We start from the raw sequence: 20,854 nt of genomic DNA on the forward strand, positions 1-20,854 counted from the left end.
AGTTATAAAACAATAAAATCCTTCGCCTTTCCTTTCTCCTACTCTTCTCTCCTTCTCTCTCCCCCAATCCATTAACCCATTGCAGCAGATGAATCCTCGTCAGATGGCAGTCCTGGCAGTCCCATCCCAGATGAGGACAGCGTTGTGTTCAGCCAGCTGACATATCTTGGGTGTGCCTCGGTCAATGCCCCCGCAGTGAGGTGGAGGCGCTCCGTATGATGAGTATCCTCAGAGGGCAGTGCCAGCTCCCCCTAGATGTCACACTGTCTGTGCCAGGCGTGTCCGAAGGCACTGTCAGGTAGGGGGAACATATGGATTACTGGTATTTCATACATATGTGTACATACGGTATGCATGCTTGGGCACTCAGTGTTCAGTTATATGTTAGACAACACAGAAACACACTTAACAAATCTCATCCTGCAACAGGTTGCTGGACCCCAACGCCAGTACGGAGATCGCCAACTACCCCATCTACAAGATTCTGTTCTGCGTACGAGGCCACGATGGCACACCAGAGAGCGACTGCTTCGCCTTCACTGAGAGCCACTACAATGCAGAGATCTTCAGGATCCATGTGTTCCGCTGCCAAATCCAGGAAGCGGTGAGGATTCAGTCAATTGAGTGTTGTTTAATTATGTGTAACTATTTTAACTGAAGACACATTTAATGGATAAATTCAAAATTGGTTGAGTCTTAAAACAATAGTCATAAGGAGATCACCTGTGGGTTTTTTTTGGAGTGTATTATTTACAAAAAACCATGGACTGTGGCTTTTGTCCTTCCATTGGACGCCCCCAATGTAAGGGATCTTTTAAAGGCCAGTATGAACAGGAGGAATGATAACAGCATTAAAAACTTATATTTAATGTTCATATCTTCACCCGGCTATGGTTTGAACCTATCCTTTAACATAAATTCACATATACCAAAAGAAAAACAGTAAAAAGAAATGAAAGAGGGAGCAAAAGCCTTTCTTATGTATGGTCTGCACATGACACTCTATTTCCCACACTTTTTCTGTCTCGTCCACTGGCATACATATACATGTGTACACACTCATATTGTCAGCAGTATTCTGGTTGACCTTGCCTTTAAAGTGTTGATTTCCCTGTAGCCTGCTCTCCAGGGTGCCTGCTCTACAGTGTGGAGCTTCGTCAGTGGTCCACACCGGATTATGACATGCTCTGCAATGCACATGTACACCATACACAAACACGAAGTACACACCATGCCCCAAGCTAACTTATAGGGGAGAGAAAGCATCATTGCTTATATACAGTAGCTTCAGCAGAAATAGAAGAGAAAAGAATAGTGAGTCGACTCATGAAACTTGGTTAAAGAACTACTTCAGTGCTCAGTGACCTGATTTCTCCCTCATGGAAGCACTCTCCTTCAGTGACACTAAGAGCCCCGCAGACAGATGATACTTTATCAGTCCCACATCATCCTACGATCCAGTTTCTCAGACACCCACCCGTAACACACAGGCCCACACTAACACACACACACACACACACACACACACACACACACACACACACACACACACACACACACACACACACACACACACACACACTTTACTTAGCATCAGGACATGTCTGTCTTTGGCTCGCTCTTCCCTCTCTTCCTCCTCACAGCCTTCCTCTTGCACCCGCCCTTCTCTTCCTTCCCAACCCCCAGAACCATCTACAATGCCTTCAGCTTTTTTTGGGGCCTCACATTTGCACCATTAGACTGGACTGAGTCAGCCCATTGGTTGCTTATGTCGTCAGAAAAAAGCTGCTCTGGTCACATCAGCCTACAGTCCACTTTAAACTACTCCTAAGGCTTCTTTAACCTCTGTATTTATGGATTTATTTATTTATTTCATCACAGATCTGTACTGAGGTAACCTTGTGGAAGACCATCACAGCTGGACAAAACATATTCACTGTCTCAGCTGTCTCATCTTGCTTTTAGCAATACACCCAATTATTTAAGCAAATTGTGAAGAGGATCTGTAGCATTATTTACCCACAATTTACTAAAAAAAGACCATTTTGAAAGAGAAATTTAAGAAACCTAAGGCTAAGTAATTTCCTTCTTTCGTCAAAGTTATTACTGCAAGCACTTTCTTTTTCTTCAGATTTGTGGATTTTGGAGCTGAACTGTTCATACATAAACATGCTGCTCCCTTCCAGAGATGTGTAGCTAGTGTTCAAATCAGTTTTTCAGTGTTTTAAAATCCTAAAACAAATAAAATCATATGTTCAGAATCAGAGAGTCGAACACAAATTGCGCACTGACAAATGGATACAGATTGTTGCCACGAAATCAGTTGAAATTGTCACAAAGGTTTATGTCAGTATGCACGTAAAGGTAATGCTGCCAAGTAGGAAAAAATAACAAAATCCTGAAAGGGTTACTGAAACAATGTACCTGTAACACGATACTTTACAAGTTCCAGATCTTAAAGGCTATTTCCAAAACGCTGTATGCAATTACCTATCAAAAGTAATTTGAGCGTAAAAACTGTTTCAGGATTGAAATTCTTGCGGTACAACTGTCCACGTCGTAATACTCCTTCAGACTGCACACAAAGGATAAAAAGGCCATTTGTAGTCAGTCGAAACTGGTCCGTTCAGACTCGAGCATTGATTGGAACAGTAACAACAACTTTTTTCTGTTATTTGTCATCATTTCATCTATACAGGGGGTGACCCCCAATCTAACTTCACTTATTCCTAATCTCTTGCATTCAGTCCCCCGTTGTTTCTCAATAAACATCCCCCTTGCAATGCCCGAACATCCTTTTACTGTACCGAGAACATAACAAAGGCTTTTTGTAGGACAGATCAGGAGCTGCTTTATACTCTGGCCTTGAAAAAAGCAAAAGAGCGTGGTTATTTATTGATAACAGCAATTTTCCACACCACTTCTCTGCCGCTAATGCCGAAGCTCTGCTGTGAACCAGAATACTGTTTAAGATGATCCAAAACCACTGTGCTGTGGGTCCCTATTTGGGGCAGAGCTCTGCTTGTTATCATTCACACATGTTTGTCCAATAATGATCAAAAGGTGAATAAATTGGCTCTTATTGACAAAATGCAAAGCTCGCAAATGTAATGTCTTGTGAGTGGAAAAGTACATTTAATAAATGTGAATAAACCCCACAGTCTTCCACACTTGGCAGTCTTCAGCTGTCCCCCCAACTCTGCTCCTCTTTGGAGATTAAGCAGAACCCTGTAGTTTCTGGTAGTACTGAGTTGCCTCTGCTTAATGTTAATAGGAACAATACCTCCACACACTCCACACTGGCAAATGTGAATCAGTATGTTGATTAAAACTCAAGATGGTTAATTGAGCAGTGGATCATTAGGTAAGCTTTTTAGTGCCCCATATTGCAAAATGACGTAACAGATCTGCAGAGGTTTGGGGGAGTTTTTGATCAGTACTAATTACTATATTATTATTTTGCCTGGTGTGGATATTTTTTGGCTTCAAAACCCCAATTGTATGGTCTGCAAGACATTTCAGCTACAAAAGCTCCATTTTTGCCTGTGTTTTTAACTTATTGCAACAGAGGCCGTTGGCACAGGAGAGCAGTGTTCATTTCTCCAATGCTTTTGTTAACGCTTCTCTCTGTGAGTAGCAGAGGTCAATAAAGATCCCGAATGCCTATCTGAAAACAAATTATTGAATTGTATATCTGTACTTTTAGCCCTCACCAATTCTAGTGGCTTCATTTTTGTGTTCATTATTAAATGTCTTATGTGTCTTTCCCTTTCCTCCTCCAGGTGAGTAGGATACTGTACAGCTTTGCCACAGCGTTTCGGCGCTCAGCTAAGAAGGCAGTTCTGTCATCTCAGCAGCCTGCATCGCTCACCCCTGACAGTGACTTGTTTACTTTCACTGTCAGCCTGGAAATCAGGGAGGATGACGGCAAGGGTACCTTCAGGTGAGACTTGCATTCACTCATTTAATTGTTTGGATCATGCTTTGTAGTTGCACAGAAGTCTGGAAACATAATTACACTTTTTTTTTCTCCTGTTGAGCATATTGTGGCTTTTGCCAGAGATGAAAGAATTTGATGTACTGTGGATGTGGGCATACTGTTCAGTCTCCGTCATCAGAACTGCACTAAACACCAGCTTTAATCGATAAATCTAACCACTAATGTATGGCATTTTGTAAAATTGGAAAATGTATAGAAACCTTGAGCATCATCATCCTTAAAAAAATAGATTTCCAGTAGTTGCACCGCCATTCTAACAAAATAAGTAAAGAGCTTTGAATGTGTTAAAAGTTACCACACTTTTGGGTAACCCAGTTACAGATGTCAAAACCTCTCTGGGGTGCACCCTACGAACAAGGGGAGAACCCTGTTACTGGTTTATATGCAGAAGATTTGTCAGTAAATGAAACTTTATAAGAACAACTGTGAAATGATAAAAATCCTCCCTGTCTCACAGTAGACCGATATGTTGACCCCTCTAATAGATTAAAGTCACTTTCTTTTCACACAGCAGAACACAACAGAAATATCCTGTGTTAGCGCCACTCAACCAACCTTGCTTGACCTTTTTTTTTAAAAAATTTTGGTTTCCCATAATACTGAGTCACTTCTTTGTGTTCACAAACAGCCCTCGACACTCAGCTAATTTAGAAAAATAAAACAAACAAAAATTATGCCTGTGGTTATTTTCAGCCAGCTCATATTTCCTCCTCATTAGCGCACTGTTGATTATTTTTTTGTGTGCTGACTTCCAAGCAAACAGCTCTCACATGCAAGCACACCACATGTTTGTGTGTGTAAGCATAATTTCCTTGTGTAAATACAAAAATGGAACGAATAATCCTTAGAAACTGTACATGTACATTTATATAGTAGAATATATGTAACATGATCTGCACTCAGAGGATTTAGTTTCAGTGTAATAACATGACTGAGTCTGATAATAGTTATATATATAAAAGTGTTTGAGCACTGCCTGAAATCATGGCCAGTTCCAAATGTTTGCAATATATTTCAAATTGATTAATGTTCACAAACTTTGTACTTAAGGGTTTCTTCAGTGTTTCCTCAGAATGTATTTCTGCGATGGTTTGGAGAATGTTGATTACTCTTCCTGTCTCGAACCTGGTTCTTTTCCAGCCTCTAAAGCAGAGCAGGAAAAGAACCAGCGTGACAGCATGTTTGAAAATGACTCTCATGCACACTTTTATTATAAAGAATGTGTTTATTCTGAATGTGAGCCATGGTCTTCAACTTCTTTTTCAGTCAGACCGGCTGATTGAAAGACTAGTAATACATTTCACTGGTCTAGTTGTATGTGTTAGTTTGTGTGAAAAGTAGAAACTACAGGATTATTGTTTTCCTTCCCAGTCAGGAACTAAACAACCTGTAGGCCTTTGGTCAAATATTACTTAAAACGTCTTTAATTTCTTAGGATTATTTTCTAAAATAAGGTCTATATAGGTCTGATAGTAAATTTGACTCACTTTGTCACTTTCAAACATATCACTGTATACTTTTGTCACATTCATCTCTGTTTTTTCTATTGATCTTCTATTGATTCAAATGATCTGTTAAAAATGTGGAAACTATTTCTTATTTTCACCTATTCAGTGCTGTAGCAAAAGACAAGGACAAGCAAAGCTTCAAGCTGCGCGCAGGAATGGACAAGAAGATTGTTATTTATGTCCAGCAGACCTCCAATAAGGAACTGGCTATTGAGAGGTAAAATAAAGCACCAACACACACCACATCCACACTCATGCACACACACACAACACATCTTGTGTATAGGTTCAGAGTAGCACCCTGAAAGCACTGGTTTGCTATCCAGTGCTATAGGATGAGTGTTAATTCAATTTTTTGTTTCATCTGTTATTCAGATAAATTACAACATCCAGTGATAAGACTACTTTAATGCAGATGGAAAACTGAGTAAAGTGTTTATTAAAACAGTGTCATGTTTTCACATTTCTTCTCATAAACCTAGAGAACCGTCTGGTATGTAGACAGCAATACTTTCAGAAGATTACTACAATATATATACTACATTATAATACAAGACAACAGATTTATCCATTTACATGAAAAAAACATGTAGAAATAATCTAGATTAATGTAAACAACCAAGGGAATGGAGGATATAACTTTACATTTTTATCAGTCAGTCTAGAAGAAAAAAAAATCTGTCATGTATCTGTCTCTCCTCCATTTGCTTCAGTTAAGATGTGTCTCCTTAAAACACGACCAGACATTCATAAGAAAGCAATCACTCAGCTATAATTGATAAACACACACACACCGGTGAACATCTTTACATCCGCGCGTTGGCCCACGTCAGGGTTTAAGTGTTCCGGTTCAGTTTTAAGATGGTGATTGATGTGAGTCTGTCTCTGAGGCTCCTCATTTTCCACGGTTTGATAAATCTGTTGAAGTGTAAACATTCCGTCACCTTTTTGCAGGCTTCCATTTTCACGGTGGTTTGTTATTGTTTGAGGAACAGAGAAAATATGAGGACTGAAGGGCTGTGTTTAATATTCTCCATGTTCTGGTCTGTGTAAGAGGATCAGTCCAGGAAGCCATTCGCTGTAACTTGTGATGGTTAACAACTTGTTTTACTCTAAAGGGAGATTTATAGTTCGAGTTCCAGCTCTTGCTCTGTGCCTTCTTTTTTATTCTCCATTTTTTTTTTCTCATGTTATCCTATTCATCTCACTTTTCTCTCTCTGGCATTTGTGTGTACGCCTGTCTGTGTATGTTTGTTTGTTTGTTTGTTTGTTTGTTTGTGTGTGTGTGTGTGTGTGTTGTGTGCTTTCATGTGTGTCCCCTCTCCAGGTGTTTCGGTCTCCTGCTCAGCCCAGGGAAAAATGTGAAGAACAGCGACATGCACCTGCTAGATCTGGTGGGTGACTGTTTTCATGTGTGTGTGTGTGTGTGTGTGTGTGTGTGTCACTGAGTGTTTGAGTGTGTTTGCTAACTTCCTCCATCTTGTGCCCCTTCAGGAGTCGATGGGAAAGAGTTCCGACGGGAAGTCTTACATCATCACAGGAAGTTGGAACCCCAACACGCCTCAGTTCCAGCCTGTGAATGAGGAAACGCCCAAAGGTAGCAGCCAATAGTTCACATAAAACCAAATGATTTTCAACAGTTATTATTTCATCAGTTCATATTTCATTAGTTCACACATTTTTTCACACTGATGTATGACACATTTCCAAGGTTGTAAATCACTTTGCACTGGTTGCAAAAAACCTAAAATCCAGCTATGAAAGATCAATTTAATGTTCAATTATAGCTATGCTTTTTAGGCATTGACAGTGGACTTTAATAGTTGCCATTCCTGTACAAAATATTGTTACGTACAAAGCAGGAACTACAATATTTCAAAGATCACTCGTATATATTGCTGGGAAATTGATGGTGAAAAACCAAATGACCCAGACACGGCCTTTGTTCCAGACTTTATTATTATTATTACACCACCAATCCAGCTTCTAACACAATAAGTCTAACACCAGTGTTCTCCTAAATCACACAGTTACAGGGTTCGGTTTAAATATCACTCACTGGGGACAACATTTTTTGCCGTTTTCTTTGTTTCCAGATAAATTCATGTACATGACGACAGCAGTGGACCTGGTGATCACAGAGGTGGAGGAGCCGGTTCGTTTTCTGCTGGAGACGAGGGTCAGAGTCTGCTCCCCCAATGACAGGCTGTTCTGGCCCTTCAGCAAGCGTAACTACATCGAGACCTTCTACCTTAAACTGCGGCAGGTAAGTCAAGTCCTGACACAAATTTCCTTCTGGGATTAAATCATTTGAAGTGATGGTCTCTGTGAATTGCACCATATATCAGCTGTGTCTTCAACGATGCAACAAAACCAGTTTGTTAATAGACTGTGATTTTTGTAATTGATAGGTAATATAATCATTTCTCCTCAGATGGAGCGTAAGGAGCGTAAGAGTCCTGCCTCTGACACTCTTTATGAAGTGTTGAGTTTGGAAAGTGAGACTGAGAGGGAGAAACGGAAGACCACAGCTAGTCCCGGCATAATGTCCACCGGGACTGGTACCTCGGTCCCTTCACCCCCTGAGGATGACGAAGAGGAAGGTGATTTGATTTTTGCTAAGTCACCTCTTATGATATTTTATTAACTGCACACAATACAGAAGAAGTGCAAATATGTTATTAAAAAACTCAAATACTGATAAAGCAAATAGTATAATTTCTGCAAATATGAAAAGATTCCAATGCAAACATGTCCACATAGAACCACAGAAGAAGACTGGCCAGCTGAGTCATATGAAAATGTTTTTTACCTTTTAAACCACTCGTTGTACTTGCTCATGTCAGACACGAAACAGCCTCAAGGAAGACACTTAACTGGCAAGATCATACTAATAATTACTCTGCAATGCTTAACCACTGTGGTGTCCATTGCTCAGGACTGACTTCATGCAAAAGCTTGCACCTCCAAAACACAATGATACAAGTAAAACTCCCCACCAGCAAGATATTCAACATGGCTGACCAGCAACCAACCCAGCTGGATTATGCTGCATGTGCTCAGATATTTAGCATTTAACATGTTTATTTATTTATGCCCTTAGTTCTTATAAGAACTGTTTGTACTGTATCCACGCAGAATACTGCCAGCAGTGGTGTGTGTTTGTTTTTGTATTATTTGTGTAACTGTGGGAGGTAGCGTTAAGAGAGCATAAATGAGGAACTTTTTGTATCGGCCTGTTTTTTAGTCTTTGGTCTGTTGGCCCTTTGGCACAGTTTGATCTCACTATTTGGAATGAATGTCCATGGATTGCTCCACGTTTCTTGTTGTGAATAGGTAGATACCAGAATACATTAAGATGGAACAGTTTTTTTTAGGGGCTACCAAAAATAGTTCAAATAGAATACCCAATTATTTGTTCAGATCATAAAAATCCACATCTAGATATGCATGTTGTTTATCGAATAAAAATGAGTTTATTTAGACAACTGCAGGTCAAGTTCAGCTGTATATTATCATGTCCAATGGGCACCATCTTGGTAACAAAATTAAGCCGGAAGTTTGTGACTGACCATACAAAACACCGATCTCTTTGAATGAGGAAACATCTAAATCTTAAGTCTTCACATTAATTAAATAATTTCCATTTCACATGCATAAGTTCTAGTGAATTGTATATCATTTGGAGCAGTTGAAGGGCAAATCTAAACATGTACAACAATGGATGTCATTTTGCGTTCGTACGCCTGTGTGTCCAGATAATGATGAGCCGTTACTCAGCGGGTCAGGTGACGTTTCCAAGGAGTGTGCAGAGAAGATCCTGGAGACCTGGGGGGATTTGTTATCCAAATGGTAAGGCTTTCTTCCCTTGTTAAATTTGTCCTTTCTTCTCTTTTGCTGTTGCAATGAATGTGCACATACACACACAAATAATTCATTTTTGTGTGTGTGTGTGTGTGTGTGGGGGGGGGGGGGGGGGTTAGTGGATGTACTGTATGTGAAGGAAAGAGCAGCAAGCAGGAGTTCTTGATAAGCAGCTTATTAAGAAGGCTTCCCGCTTCCATTACTGCATTTGTTTTTAATCAAAAGCTTGTGATGAACTGAATTGAAACTGCTCGGACTTCAATTAGCTGTAAGTTAAGCTCCACACACACACACACACACACACACACACACACACACACACACACACACACACACACACACACACACACACACACACACACACACACACACACACACACGGCCTCTCTCTTCCCCCTGTCTGTGCTCAAGTATCTTTTTCTAGAGAATAGTATAATTAAGTTGATTTTTTACAATACATAAAATGTTGACATGACCATTAAAACATTGAATGTGTCTCACTCACTTATCTAATCAAGAAAATGCTCAATTAAAAAACGTCATAATACTCGGCTTTGTGCGAGGGATTGCTGATTTTGTGTGCGAGCGAGAGTGTTTGTTTCATTGTGGGATGCAGGGCTCAGGGAGCAAAAAAAAGTCAAATCACAGAAAGCCCTTTACAATCGTATACCCTTAAGGACCAGACCTGGCATTACTTACATCATATGCACACACATGCATGCACACAGAAAAGTACACAGTCAACTTTTGTTCCTTTTAGTCTCAATAGAAAATGCCTTGTATTACATAACGTGACACTCGGAAACAAATAAACCAAACAAACTCAGAAAATAGAAAGGGATGTATTTAGAAAGAGGGAAAAGGTTAGAGACCCATCAGGGATTCAGGGGTTTCCTGTCGGCTCCAGTCAAGCGATAGTTGTTAGGTAGATACAGCTGTGCCTCCAAGTTCACCTTCTCTTTCTCTCTAATTCTATCTCTGTCACTCACTAGTGGGCTGGAAGATACCGGAGTTCATTTTATGCTGCATACTGTGTAAATCACTCTGTGGGATGAAGTGTTTCGCCAACAGCTTCAACATTTAAATGTGAAGATGAGGAAGGAAGGGGAAGCATTAAAATGTGCCTTTGTGTATTGTTGTTGTAATTTTTCACTGGCTTATTGTCTTCTATTGTCTATTGTTTTCCCATCCCGCAAAAAATATGCATGAGGAAAAAAAAGCTAAACTAATGTGCCAATGCCAGAGGAAAAAGTGAGAATATTAAAGTTGAGAATTTCCGGGATACTGTACAAAAATAGTACATATTTTATATTCTGATTAGATTCACTGATTTCTTGTATCCTTAGTGAAAGACTGCTAGACCCGTAAATCCTTATACTTGTGCTATTAGCTGATATAACTCCTCCTCACCGTCATGATCATCTGTAAAGATGGTGATGGTCCTTTTAGACACAATGCAGAGCCAGTGGAAACAATGTTTTTGGTAGATATTGTAGACAGGTGTGCCCAAAAAGAATGCAGAAGCAAGAACTGGTGACATTAAATGAGTCTTTGATTAACTGTCATGGCTGACTGCCCCTCTCCTCTCCTTTCTCAGGCATTTGAACTTATCCGTGCGTCCCAAGCAGCTGCCAGCTTTGGTGCGGAGTGGCATTCCCGAGGCTCTCCGTGGGGAGGTGTGGCAGCTCCTGGCAGGCTGCCATAACAATGACCACCAGGTAGAAGAGTACCGCACTCTTATTACAAAGGTAAGCCTGCACAAAAGTATTGTCTTTGTTAAGATAGTCAGGGCATTCTTAAGTCCCATGATCCCCTAATGTCGGTGGGGTAAGATGTCCTTCAACAACATGACTCACACACAACCTCCCTCATTTTAGGATGCATCAGCAAGCTGTGCACTTTTTTATTTTTTTTTTACACTTGGTCACAGTTTGATCTCTTTAACTGAAACAAATTTTATTCAAACTTGTCTTTCATTTCTTGTTTGTTTTTTGCTTTGTCCTGGACAGAGCATGTGTGTTTCTGTTATTGTCCTTGGCAACAGTTGTTTGAAAGCACACTCCAGGGGCCACTGATGGCCATGTTCCATGAGTTTCTCCCTCGTGTGCTTCAGACTTGTGATGCTAACCACTCCTGCCCCGTAGGTCAGGACCAGATGAATGCTTTTGGTGTTATTCAAGTGAAAGGTTTATGCACTTTTCCTCGAGAAGTTATTTGTTGTGTTTTACTGGTTTCTATTAAAACTTATAATCCCATAAATTCTTAAAATTTGTATTTAAATATATTTTAGGAAATATCTTTCTCATAGCTGCTTGGGTATATTATCTCTATGTACGGTCATAAATGACAGCCAGCTTTTGAGTTTGTGGTAGAATGATGGTGTATATGTGTCGGTCTGTCCTTGCGGCTATGTATGTAAGAATGGAAAGACAGTGACTTTCTGCACTGCTGGAGTTGGTTAGCACTGAGAACAGTGTGTTAGTCTCTGTCATTTTTCCTCGGCTGCAGCTCTTGCCCACTGTTCTTATGTAAAGGCAACATCCCCAGGCAGCGAGCTGGGTCTCAGGTGGTGACAAGATGTTGGTCTTGCCCTTTCCTCCCCTCTGCTCTGCTCTCCCTCCACCCTCTCCTTTTCTTTTGCTCATTCCCTTTCTTTGCCTTTCCTTTATTTTGCCGCACATCTCTGGCATGTGATGAAGGAAATATGTTGATATAAAAAAATTAAAATAAAAAAAAACTCAAATGGAAGTTTTACACCAAAATAACATTCAAGCATTGCTGTTTCCTGTTAACATTGCTGGTATGGAAGGAATCTCAACTGTCACTCAACAATTTATAACACGATATCAATGCATCACAATGGCACTATATTAGTCATTGATAGTCATTGGACAGGAAGTTGGATAGGAATTTATTACAGAAGCACTGAAGCATTCAAGGTTTGTACGCCAGCCAACAAACACACACAGAAAAGTGTGGAGAATCTGTGCAGCTCTATCTGAGTCTGAAAGATGATTTGCGTGTTTTATTTAGTCTCCTTTGAGCACGACTGGGAAAGGTAGCCAAGGACAGAAAGAAAAAAAAAAAAATCGAACTAGAACTAAGACACGAAAGTCATTGCTAATGGACTAGTTCTACAATTTTAAAAAGAGTATTCAAATGTATGCATATTGGTACTCAGAACATTATAGGTGTTAATTAGGACAATATTTAATTCACTTTGGTGTTGGTATTGTTACTGGTTCTAATTTAAACATGTCTTCTCATGTACTAATTCCTCCCTGCCCTTTTCAGCTCCTATTTTAGAATTTGTACATACCATACTCATGTGCCTGTGTATTCAGCCTGTGTTTGTGTGTATCTCTTTGTGCTGTGTTGCACTGTATGCACATCATGTCCTAGCCAATGCCCTCCTTTGTACCCTACCCCAGTCTGAACTCGGTGTTCATCCACATATCCAAATGTAGGGCATTGATGGATATTTATCCTACTCTTCCCCAATGGAGCCCTAATACATTTTCCCATGTGAGGGTTTCTGCTGCCAAATACTGGAGGTACCAGTCTAAATTTTTCAATTTATAGTGATTCGAGTCACGGACAGAGTTACTTAGTCTGGCAAAACGCATAAATGGTGAAGAAAGACAATGTGAAATAATGGCAGGCAGCAATTTGATATTTTACCAGTTAAGTGTTGGTTAACTGTCAAAGAAATTGACAAATTTGATGAATGTCATTTTTCTTACATCTTAAAATGATATAATATAAAATAATTGAAATAATATTGAGCTGGGAATATTGTAGTGTACGTAACGTTGTCCCGTTAAAACACTGTTCCAAACCTTTTTTGCATCGTGGACTGTTAACACATTTACATCGTTGTTGCGGATTGGCCAACAGCGAGAGGGGATTGTGGGAAATAATAAAGGCAGAAGTACAAATGATAGTTTGTTTTAAATGTTTTCAATAGTTGCAACAGTAAAAGAAACACAGCACAAGCAGATCAAGTAGTTAAGTCGTTGATGATTGACTGTTGACAGTATTAACACCAAAACACTGAATTTCTAATTAGTTAGGTCCACATGTACAGTTGCGTGACAGAGCAGAGAATTCCTCTCTGGATCCACTGAACCAGAGTTCTGCTGACCGGTCAAACATATCTGCTCCCATTTCAACTGAGGTTCCAGTTAGCTTGTGTGTGTGTGTGTGGTTGACAATATTATGTAACTGCATTCTATTCAAAGGTGTTTCAACCACTTTTTAACTACACGAGAGGGTCAGCATGTTAGAAATGTCTCTTAAATTGTGTATTTGAGCATCGAGACGGATATGTGTAGTGTAGACACAACATGATCAGATAAACACAGGCCTGGTCCACAGAACTGCTGCACCAGCGTACTGTGGAGAGCAAAAACAAGCGCTCATATCTATCTGTCTGCCTGCCTGTCTCTGTCCGACCCGCATAATGACCTGCCTCTCTGTTCAGCTGTCCGTCTTTATAATCTTTATAATCGTATGTATTCGCGTCGACTGACTCTGACTCTCTCTGACTCTCTCTGACTTCTACCTAGACCCTGTTTGTGCTCCTGTCAACATGTGTGTCTACCTGCCTCTCTCTGTCTGCCTGCTCATTTGTGTTTTTTTTGTCACTGTCTTCTCGCCTCTTTCTCGCTCCTCTCCTGCTGTCTTATTGGCCCGGCGTGTCTCCTTTTTTTTTTTTTTTTTTTTTTGTTTGACTGTATGCCTCCCTGCCTCTCTGTCCCATAGGTTTAGGTGTGCATTGCTGTTATGACTTCAGCTGAAATGAAAATACTTTTAGATGATCCTACTTTGAAGCCAGTTTCCCACATTAGAAAAACACACAGTTAATGCCAAAAGAGAGTATATTTTGCATTGGATTGGGAACAGGCTGGAGTTTTGTGTATCTTATTATATAAAGGTTTTGTCTGTGACAGTGTAACAACTCTCACCACCCTTGCCTGATGTTGGTATTTGTGTACTAGCTCTAAACTCACCGTAGCGACCACACAGAGAAACTGTTTTTTTAGTCTCGGATATTAATTATAGTGTATTAACAGTCCAGTTCTTTTGAAATACTTTTCATTTCTATTCCTACAAGCCGACAAGGTTTTTGTTATATCTCGCTGATGGTGTGACTGGTTATTCTTACATCTAACTATAAATCAACGAAACTCGCATCTGCTCTTGTGCATTTAAATTTGGTGCAATTGGGACACGTGACATGTCCAATATTACTAAACTTTTAAGCTAACTTTTAAGCCTAAAACTTGTGTGTTTTTGCCCCCTTACTAAAACTGTATTTCCTCTGTGTCAGAATTGATACTAACTTACAACATAAGTAACGTTACCGCCAACAAAATACCTCCACTAATTCAATCCATGCCCTACTTTTCAACCACAGTGGTTTTGTCAGAGCAAGCGACTAATGTGACTATTTTGAAATTACCTCAGCTAAGTGAATTTCAACGATATTTCTGACTTCGAGTTACAGCGACTTGGGCGTGTGTATCAGGGGCGGAGCTAGTGATTTGGCGGCCCCAGGGAACGCTGTCTTGCTGTACTTTTCACCCTTTGTCTTACTGGGAATGTTGGTATTAGCAGTGGAGTGCTACTCCCAAAAATAAATATTCTGAAGTAAAACTTTTAGTTATTAATAGTGAAACAATAAATACCGCACAGTAAAAGTCCATCATTCCAATGTTTACTTCAGGTGAATCAGTACAATGCACTTAATGTCTGTACAAGTTTAGGCTATAAATTCCAATATTATGTTGGATAGTTCAATGAAGACTAATGCATAGAATTTTGTAAGTCAAATCAGGATCTTCCACATAACCATAACATTTCACTGTCAGGTAAATGTAGTACTAGAGTATTTTCCTCTGAAGTATAAGTGCACAGTAAGTATTATACAGTTGAATTGCATATTTTAAAGTGATTAAGGGTCCTTTTGTTAATTATCTAAACATCATTACATATCTAAAGCTGTTAAGGGCCCTTTTAGTTGGGGCCCCGGACAGTTTCCTACCTTGCCTAAGGGTTAAGTCTGCCCGTGTTTTCTTTTCCTTTGAACCAGAGGGTATATCACAGGTCTTTCTGAGATGAGTGTGAAGTTGTTTGTACTAACATTTCTCGAGAAAGCTGTAAGCAGCAACACCAAAGGCCAAGCATTCGGCCCTTTCTGAGCCGGCATGTTTTGAGCCGGCACTGCACTAGTTTATATCAAAACAGTTATGAGCCACCAGCTGGTGGGTGTTAACAGGAATACGTTGTGCTCAGCCTTGAAACCAGGTGACAGTACATCACGCTCTTCCCTCTTCCTCGTTCTCGCAACTCCCCTTTTCTTCTTGCTGATTTGTTCTTCCAATATTGTTCGTCTTTCTTTCCTCCACCTCTTCCTCTCATCACCTTTGATGAGCGCTTTGTTATCTTTGAGTCCCTCCCTCATCCTTTTCTCCTATTCCTCTTCCTCTTCCAACCCTTTTCATCGTGCTGTCATCTATTTTTAGCTCCTCGTGTGGTGGGCAGAGGAGGTGCGTGAAAGCATGGGAGTGTGTCTGGATTTGGGGGGGGGGAGAAAGGTGCAGGCTTGTGTTTGTGTCTCCATCACGCTACATCAAATTGCTCTGCACGAGACACACTCTGCAGTCTTCAGAAACCCATTAGGATGAGGATGTAGCAGCACTACATATGAGGGTGATTACTGCCCAACGAAGTTTCTATTTTTACTACAGGATGCTGAGTAATTAAATGGAATCAGCACATCATGTGATCTAAAAAATAACTTAGTTGGTGATTATTCTAGCACAGATTAAGTAGGCTCTTTACAGAATGGCTGTAGAAACTTGCTAGGGATAAGCTGTTTAAGAAAATCTAAGGAAAAAGAGTTCAACTGAGTCCTTTAGAGCTACTGCAATACAAAGCTTTCTGTTGATGTTATCATGAGGGAGATTCAAAGATGTCTTGAGGGTTCATGCTACCTGCTAACTGTCTATATCAAAGCAACTCTTGTGTCAGGTGGAGGCACAGCATCTGCTGATGCATGCAAAATCAGTAGCGGGTGCCAATCTGCCAAGGGCTCTCAGATGTAATAGACTAAAACACAAAGACACACACATATACACACAAAAACATTGGCAAAGTTACCGTTCAAATGAGAACATTATGTGAAGTGAAAAGCATCAGCACAATCTGACAAATTTTGGATCTTGCTAATACTTTGCTTACTTATACAGTAGTACATTGGCTCTGTTACAACAATAAGATACTAACTTATTCTCAGAATACTTTTGTGAGAAGTTGTTGCCACTTCGTACTGAAGATTTTGAAGTGTCCATACAGCTGCAGTCTCTGTCTCTCTCTGTCTGTCTGTCTGTCTGTCTGTCTGTCTGTCTGTCTGTCTGTCTGTCTGTCTGTCTGTCTGTCTGTCTCTTTATATCTTGCTCTTTCAGACACACGTGCACACATAGAGTTGCAAAGTTAAGCAGAAAACAATAAAACCACACTTAAATATCCGAAAAGAACCTAGGGGGAAAGTAGGCCATTTGTGTAATGATTCATTACATAAGTACCATTGTTACACAAGGTTTACATTGTAAAATGCACGAGGACTCTGTACTGAGTACTGTGTGTGAGCATGTGCTTACTTTTGAAGGTGATGTTATTTCAATGTATTTAAGGCATATTGCAGGGAACGTCTTTTTTCGGTATTAAAAATAAACCTTCTTTGTTATTGTTGTTGCGGTTGTGAGTTCATTAAACTCCAATACGACTAATGCACAATGGCAATAGCACATTTATATTGAACATCGTTTCATGTCTTTTTCTGCTATATTACCTTTCAAATCATTCTATAGATATATTTTTAAGCAATGACTTTCTCAGTTAGACTTAAAGTGGCCTTAGAAATGAATAATTTTGGCATCTCTAACTTTTTTCATTTCATCTCTGAAGTCTCCTTCACTTGCAGTTTGCACCTAGAAGGCAGACCCAGTTGCATTATTACTTGACTTAACGCATCAAGTAATATGTATTTAAATCAGTCTCTTGAGCTTTTATGTTGCACTGTTAATTATAAATAGTTTACAAATATAAAAATTTAGTAAATTAGTTAAAGTGTATTTAACACTTGGAACAGTTGGATTGAGTATACAATAGAGTACCAGCTTGAAGTAAAAATGCAGCTATGGCTTCCTTAACAAACAATTGTAGCACATTTATTTTTAATGGATTCTTCCTTTCAAAAGAAATGAACAGTCTGTCTCTGTGCTTTTTTTTTTTTTTTTACAGAAGCAAGATTTTAACTCGCACACAAGAGCTTATATAACCTTTGTGCATCATTAAGCGCATACTGTATTTTAGGAGTCAACATCACAAGATACACAGCGCTATAGGGGGACCCGCTGTCTCGTACTGTATGTCCTTGGTTTACAATTAGATTAATAATAGAAAGAGTTCCTGTAAACTACACCCAGGCATGTTTTAGTCTTCCTGCAAGCAAATACAATAAGGTTTCTGCACTGTAGAAAGACAATGTCCATTCTTACAGCTCAAAATGCCCTTACTTCCGGGAATGAGGTGAGAGGCTGCAGAGATGTTAACAGTCAAAAGAGCTGGGTTACCACTGAACGTTACTAATTATAACTGTGAAAGAATATGCTTGAATCTTGGGATGATTATGAGAACCAAAAAAACACGGAGGGGTGAGAGGGTGCGGGAAGGAGGCAAGCCTTATGCCCTGACAGTTTATCATTGGTTGGAGCCACAGGGAAGGGGAGGGGCCTCAGTGGCACTGTTTCTGTAGAGAGAGAGGCAGAGCGAGTGAGAGAGAGAGACACAGCGAGACAGCAAAGGAGGATAAATGAACACGGGGGGGTTTCTCCCAACATCGGCATGCCTGCCTACCTCATTTCCAGTCCAGACACAGTTGCTGCTCCTCTGGATAGAAATAACAGCTGAGGTGTGATTGTATGTGTGTGTGTGTGTGTGTGTGTGTGTGTGTGTGTGTGTGTGTGTGTACGTGTTTTAAATATCAGTCACCCCGTGCACCGCCTTCATCCTCTCAGCTCACGGCAGTCTGCTGTGATCTTACTGCGAAGGACCAGACCGAAACTGTGACAAGAGCAAGCGGACACAGAGGAGCGGTGAAAAAGAGGCAAGAAACAAGAGGAAAAAGAAGAAGAGACAGGAGCCGAGAAGAAGGAGGGCAGGTTAAAAAGGAGATATTAAGCTTAATGTCTCCTCAACGCAATTCATGTACACAGCACATTACACAGTAATGTCTTTTTACTGGAAGATGTGACTCTGTGGGCTATAGACCGATAAAAGAGAGCTTCAATCTGTGCTTTCTGCAGCTGCAGCAGATGTTGAAGACATCTTTGACTTTATAGGGAGCGGAGGCATTTCAAGCATATACTGGACTGGAATTCCTTTAAACAACGTCACATTTCGTTCTGTTTATCTTGTGCCTTCGGCTGGGAATTTTTCTTTACCGGAAAGACGGGAAGGAATACACACGTTTCTTTTTGTGTGTTTTTGTCTGTTTTCACCGTGGTGGTTTTGTATATTTGTGTAAAACCACAACTGCCTGCCCCGACGACAAACCCTGGGGGACTCTCACCTTTCTCTGTCCTTTCCATCCCTCCTGAATTTGTAAATGGCAGATGGCACAAGTCTCATCACGGATCCGCAGCATGGAGCTTTTTGTTTGCACTGAAACCACACAGCTACTCTCAGAACCAGTAAGTAACCTGTCGAAATAGTGGGTTCTTTGGATCATCGTACCCTTGACGGGCCCCTCGGACACGTATTCCTGCCCAAGATGATGAATTCCTCCCTGGATCCACTGAACCAGAGCTCTGCTGACCGGTCAAACATATCTGCTCCCTTCTGCCTACTTGAGATAGGCTATTCCCAGATTTTCTCCACCTGCCACCTTGAAGTCTCTATCATATGTCTTCTCACTGTTCTCATTATTTCTGGTAACCTGGTGGTGATTTTTGTGTTCCACTGTGCCCCCTTGCTTAGCCAGCACACCACCAGTGCTTTCATCCAGACTATGGCATACGCTGATCTGCTGGTGGGGGTCAGCTGCCTGTTCCCCTCCCTGTCCCTCCTCCACCACCTCCAGGGTCTCGACCCCAAACTCACCTGCCAGGTGTTCGGGTACATGGTGTCTGTTTTGAAATCGGTATCAATGGTGTCGTTGGCGTGTGTGAGTGTAGACCGCTACATCGCCATCACTCGACCTCTGACTTACGCCTCCTTGGTGACACCTTGTCGAGTGCGATACTGCATCGTTCTAATATGGCTGTACTCTGCTCTGGTGTTTCTCCCGTCTTTCCTCGGGTGGGGGAAACCTGGTTACCACGGGGATGTGGTGGAGTGGTGCGCGGTTGAGTGGAGGACTCGTCCGGCTTTTACGACCTTTATAGTCGCCATGCTCTACGCCCCAGCTGCACTCACAGTCTGCTTCACCTACGCCAACATCTTCAAGATCTGCAGACAGCACACCCGGGAGATCAGCGAGCGCCACGCACGTTATCGGCCCCAACAATTGCAGGGCCCAGGCTTGGCGGTGGGATCTGCTCTCAAGGACGGCAGCGCAGTAGAGCAAGGACAGTTGTCCCACTTGTCCCAACCACAAACATCCCAACCACTGTATCAGCAGCCCACATCAACATACCCGGACAAGCGATACGCCATGGTACTGTTCCGCATTACGAGCGTGTTTTATATCCTCTGGTTGCCCTACATCCTCTACTTTCTGTTGGAGAGCGGTGGGATCTACCATCACCCTGCAGCCTCATTTCTAACCACATGGCTCGCCATCAGCAACAGCTTCTGTAACTGTCTCATCTACAGCCTCTCCAACTCTGCCTTCAGGAAGGGCCTCAAACGCCTCTGCTCCTTCTGTTTATTGCGCAGCGGCAGTGGCTTTGGGGTCAAGAGCACCAAAAAGGCTTTCGTTGGTTCTGTCGAAAAAGGATGCGGAGGGCCGGGGTATGGATTCCGTCATGGGGAAATGGGAATTGGAACAACATGTCATGTGTAGAGGACACAAAGAGGAAAACCTTGTGCCACATTAGCATTTTAACTTGTTAAAATATGCCTGATGTGTCCTCTTTTAAGCTTTAAATGTGCTGTAAAGAGGTCGAAGGAGGCTTTGATCTGCCGCTGCTGTTTCTGTCGCATTTGGAGGTTACACAGATGTCCTCTCTGCACACTCCACAGCTGGCAAAGACAGAGAAAAGGAGTCCAGAGCAAAGAAATGAAGGAGAAAAGGCTTAAATAGCCCTGTGAGGTGTTTTAAAATGGTCAACGAAAGCCAGCAGACTTACTTGCTGAAAGAAGAAGAAAGAGGTGTCTGAAAATCTCTGGAGAAATGAATTCTTTTGACGTTGAACATTTGCATCTTCAACTTTTTTTAACTTATTTTGCCAAAACAACAAGACTTTTCAAGAAG

At 41.0% G+C, this 20,854-nt stretch overlaps 2 protein-coding genes across 2 annotated transcripts in view; both read left to right on the plus strand.

The window, feature by feature from the left end:
- LOC129102607 (rab GTPase-activating protein 1) overlaps nucleotides 1–20,854 on the plus strand; it is a 64,493-nt gene that overhangs the window by 15,307 nt on the left and 28,332 nt on the right. Inside the window, 11 exon segments of the mRNA XM_054612831.1 lie at nucleotides 86–184; nucleotides 187–298; nucleotides 430–604; nucleotides 3,783–3,943; nucleotides 5,615–5,725; nucleotides 6,836–6,902; nucleotides 7,003–7,105; nucleotides 7,605–7,774; nucleotides 7,943–8,111; nucleotides 9,267–9,360; nucleotides 10,970–11,120. Of these exon segments, the coding sequence (XP_054468806.1) occupies nucleotides 86–184; nucleotides 187–298; nucleotides 430–604; nucleotides 3,783–3,943; nucleotides 5,615–5,725; nucleotides 6,836–6,902; nucleotides 7,003–7,105; nucleotides 7,605–7,774; nucleotides 7,943–8,111; nucleotides 9,267–9,360; nucleotides 10,970–11,120 (1,412 nt within the window).
- On the plus strand, nucleotides 19,211–20,443 carry LOC129102608 (probable G-protein coupled receptor 21). The gene has a single exon (XM_054612832.1). The coding sequence runs from the start codon at nucleotides 19,211–19,213 to the stop codon at nucleotides 20,441–20,443; it is 1,233 nt and encodes a 410-aa protein (XP_054468807.1).

This window comes from Anoplopoma fimbria, chromosome 14, assembly GCF_027596085.1.
Source record: "Anoplopoma fimbria isolate UVic2021 breed Golden Eagle Sablefish chromosome 14, Afim_UVic_2022, whole genome shotgun sequence".
Classification (NCBI taxonomy): Eukaryota; Metazoa; Chordata; class Actinopteri; order Perciformes; family Anoplopomatidae; genus Anoplopoma; species Anoplopoma fimbria.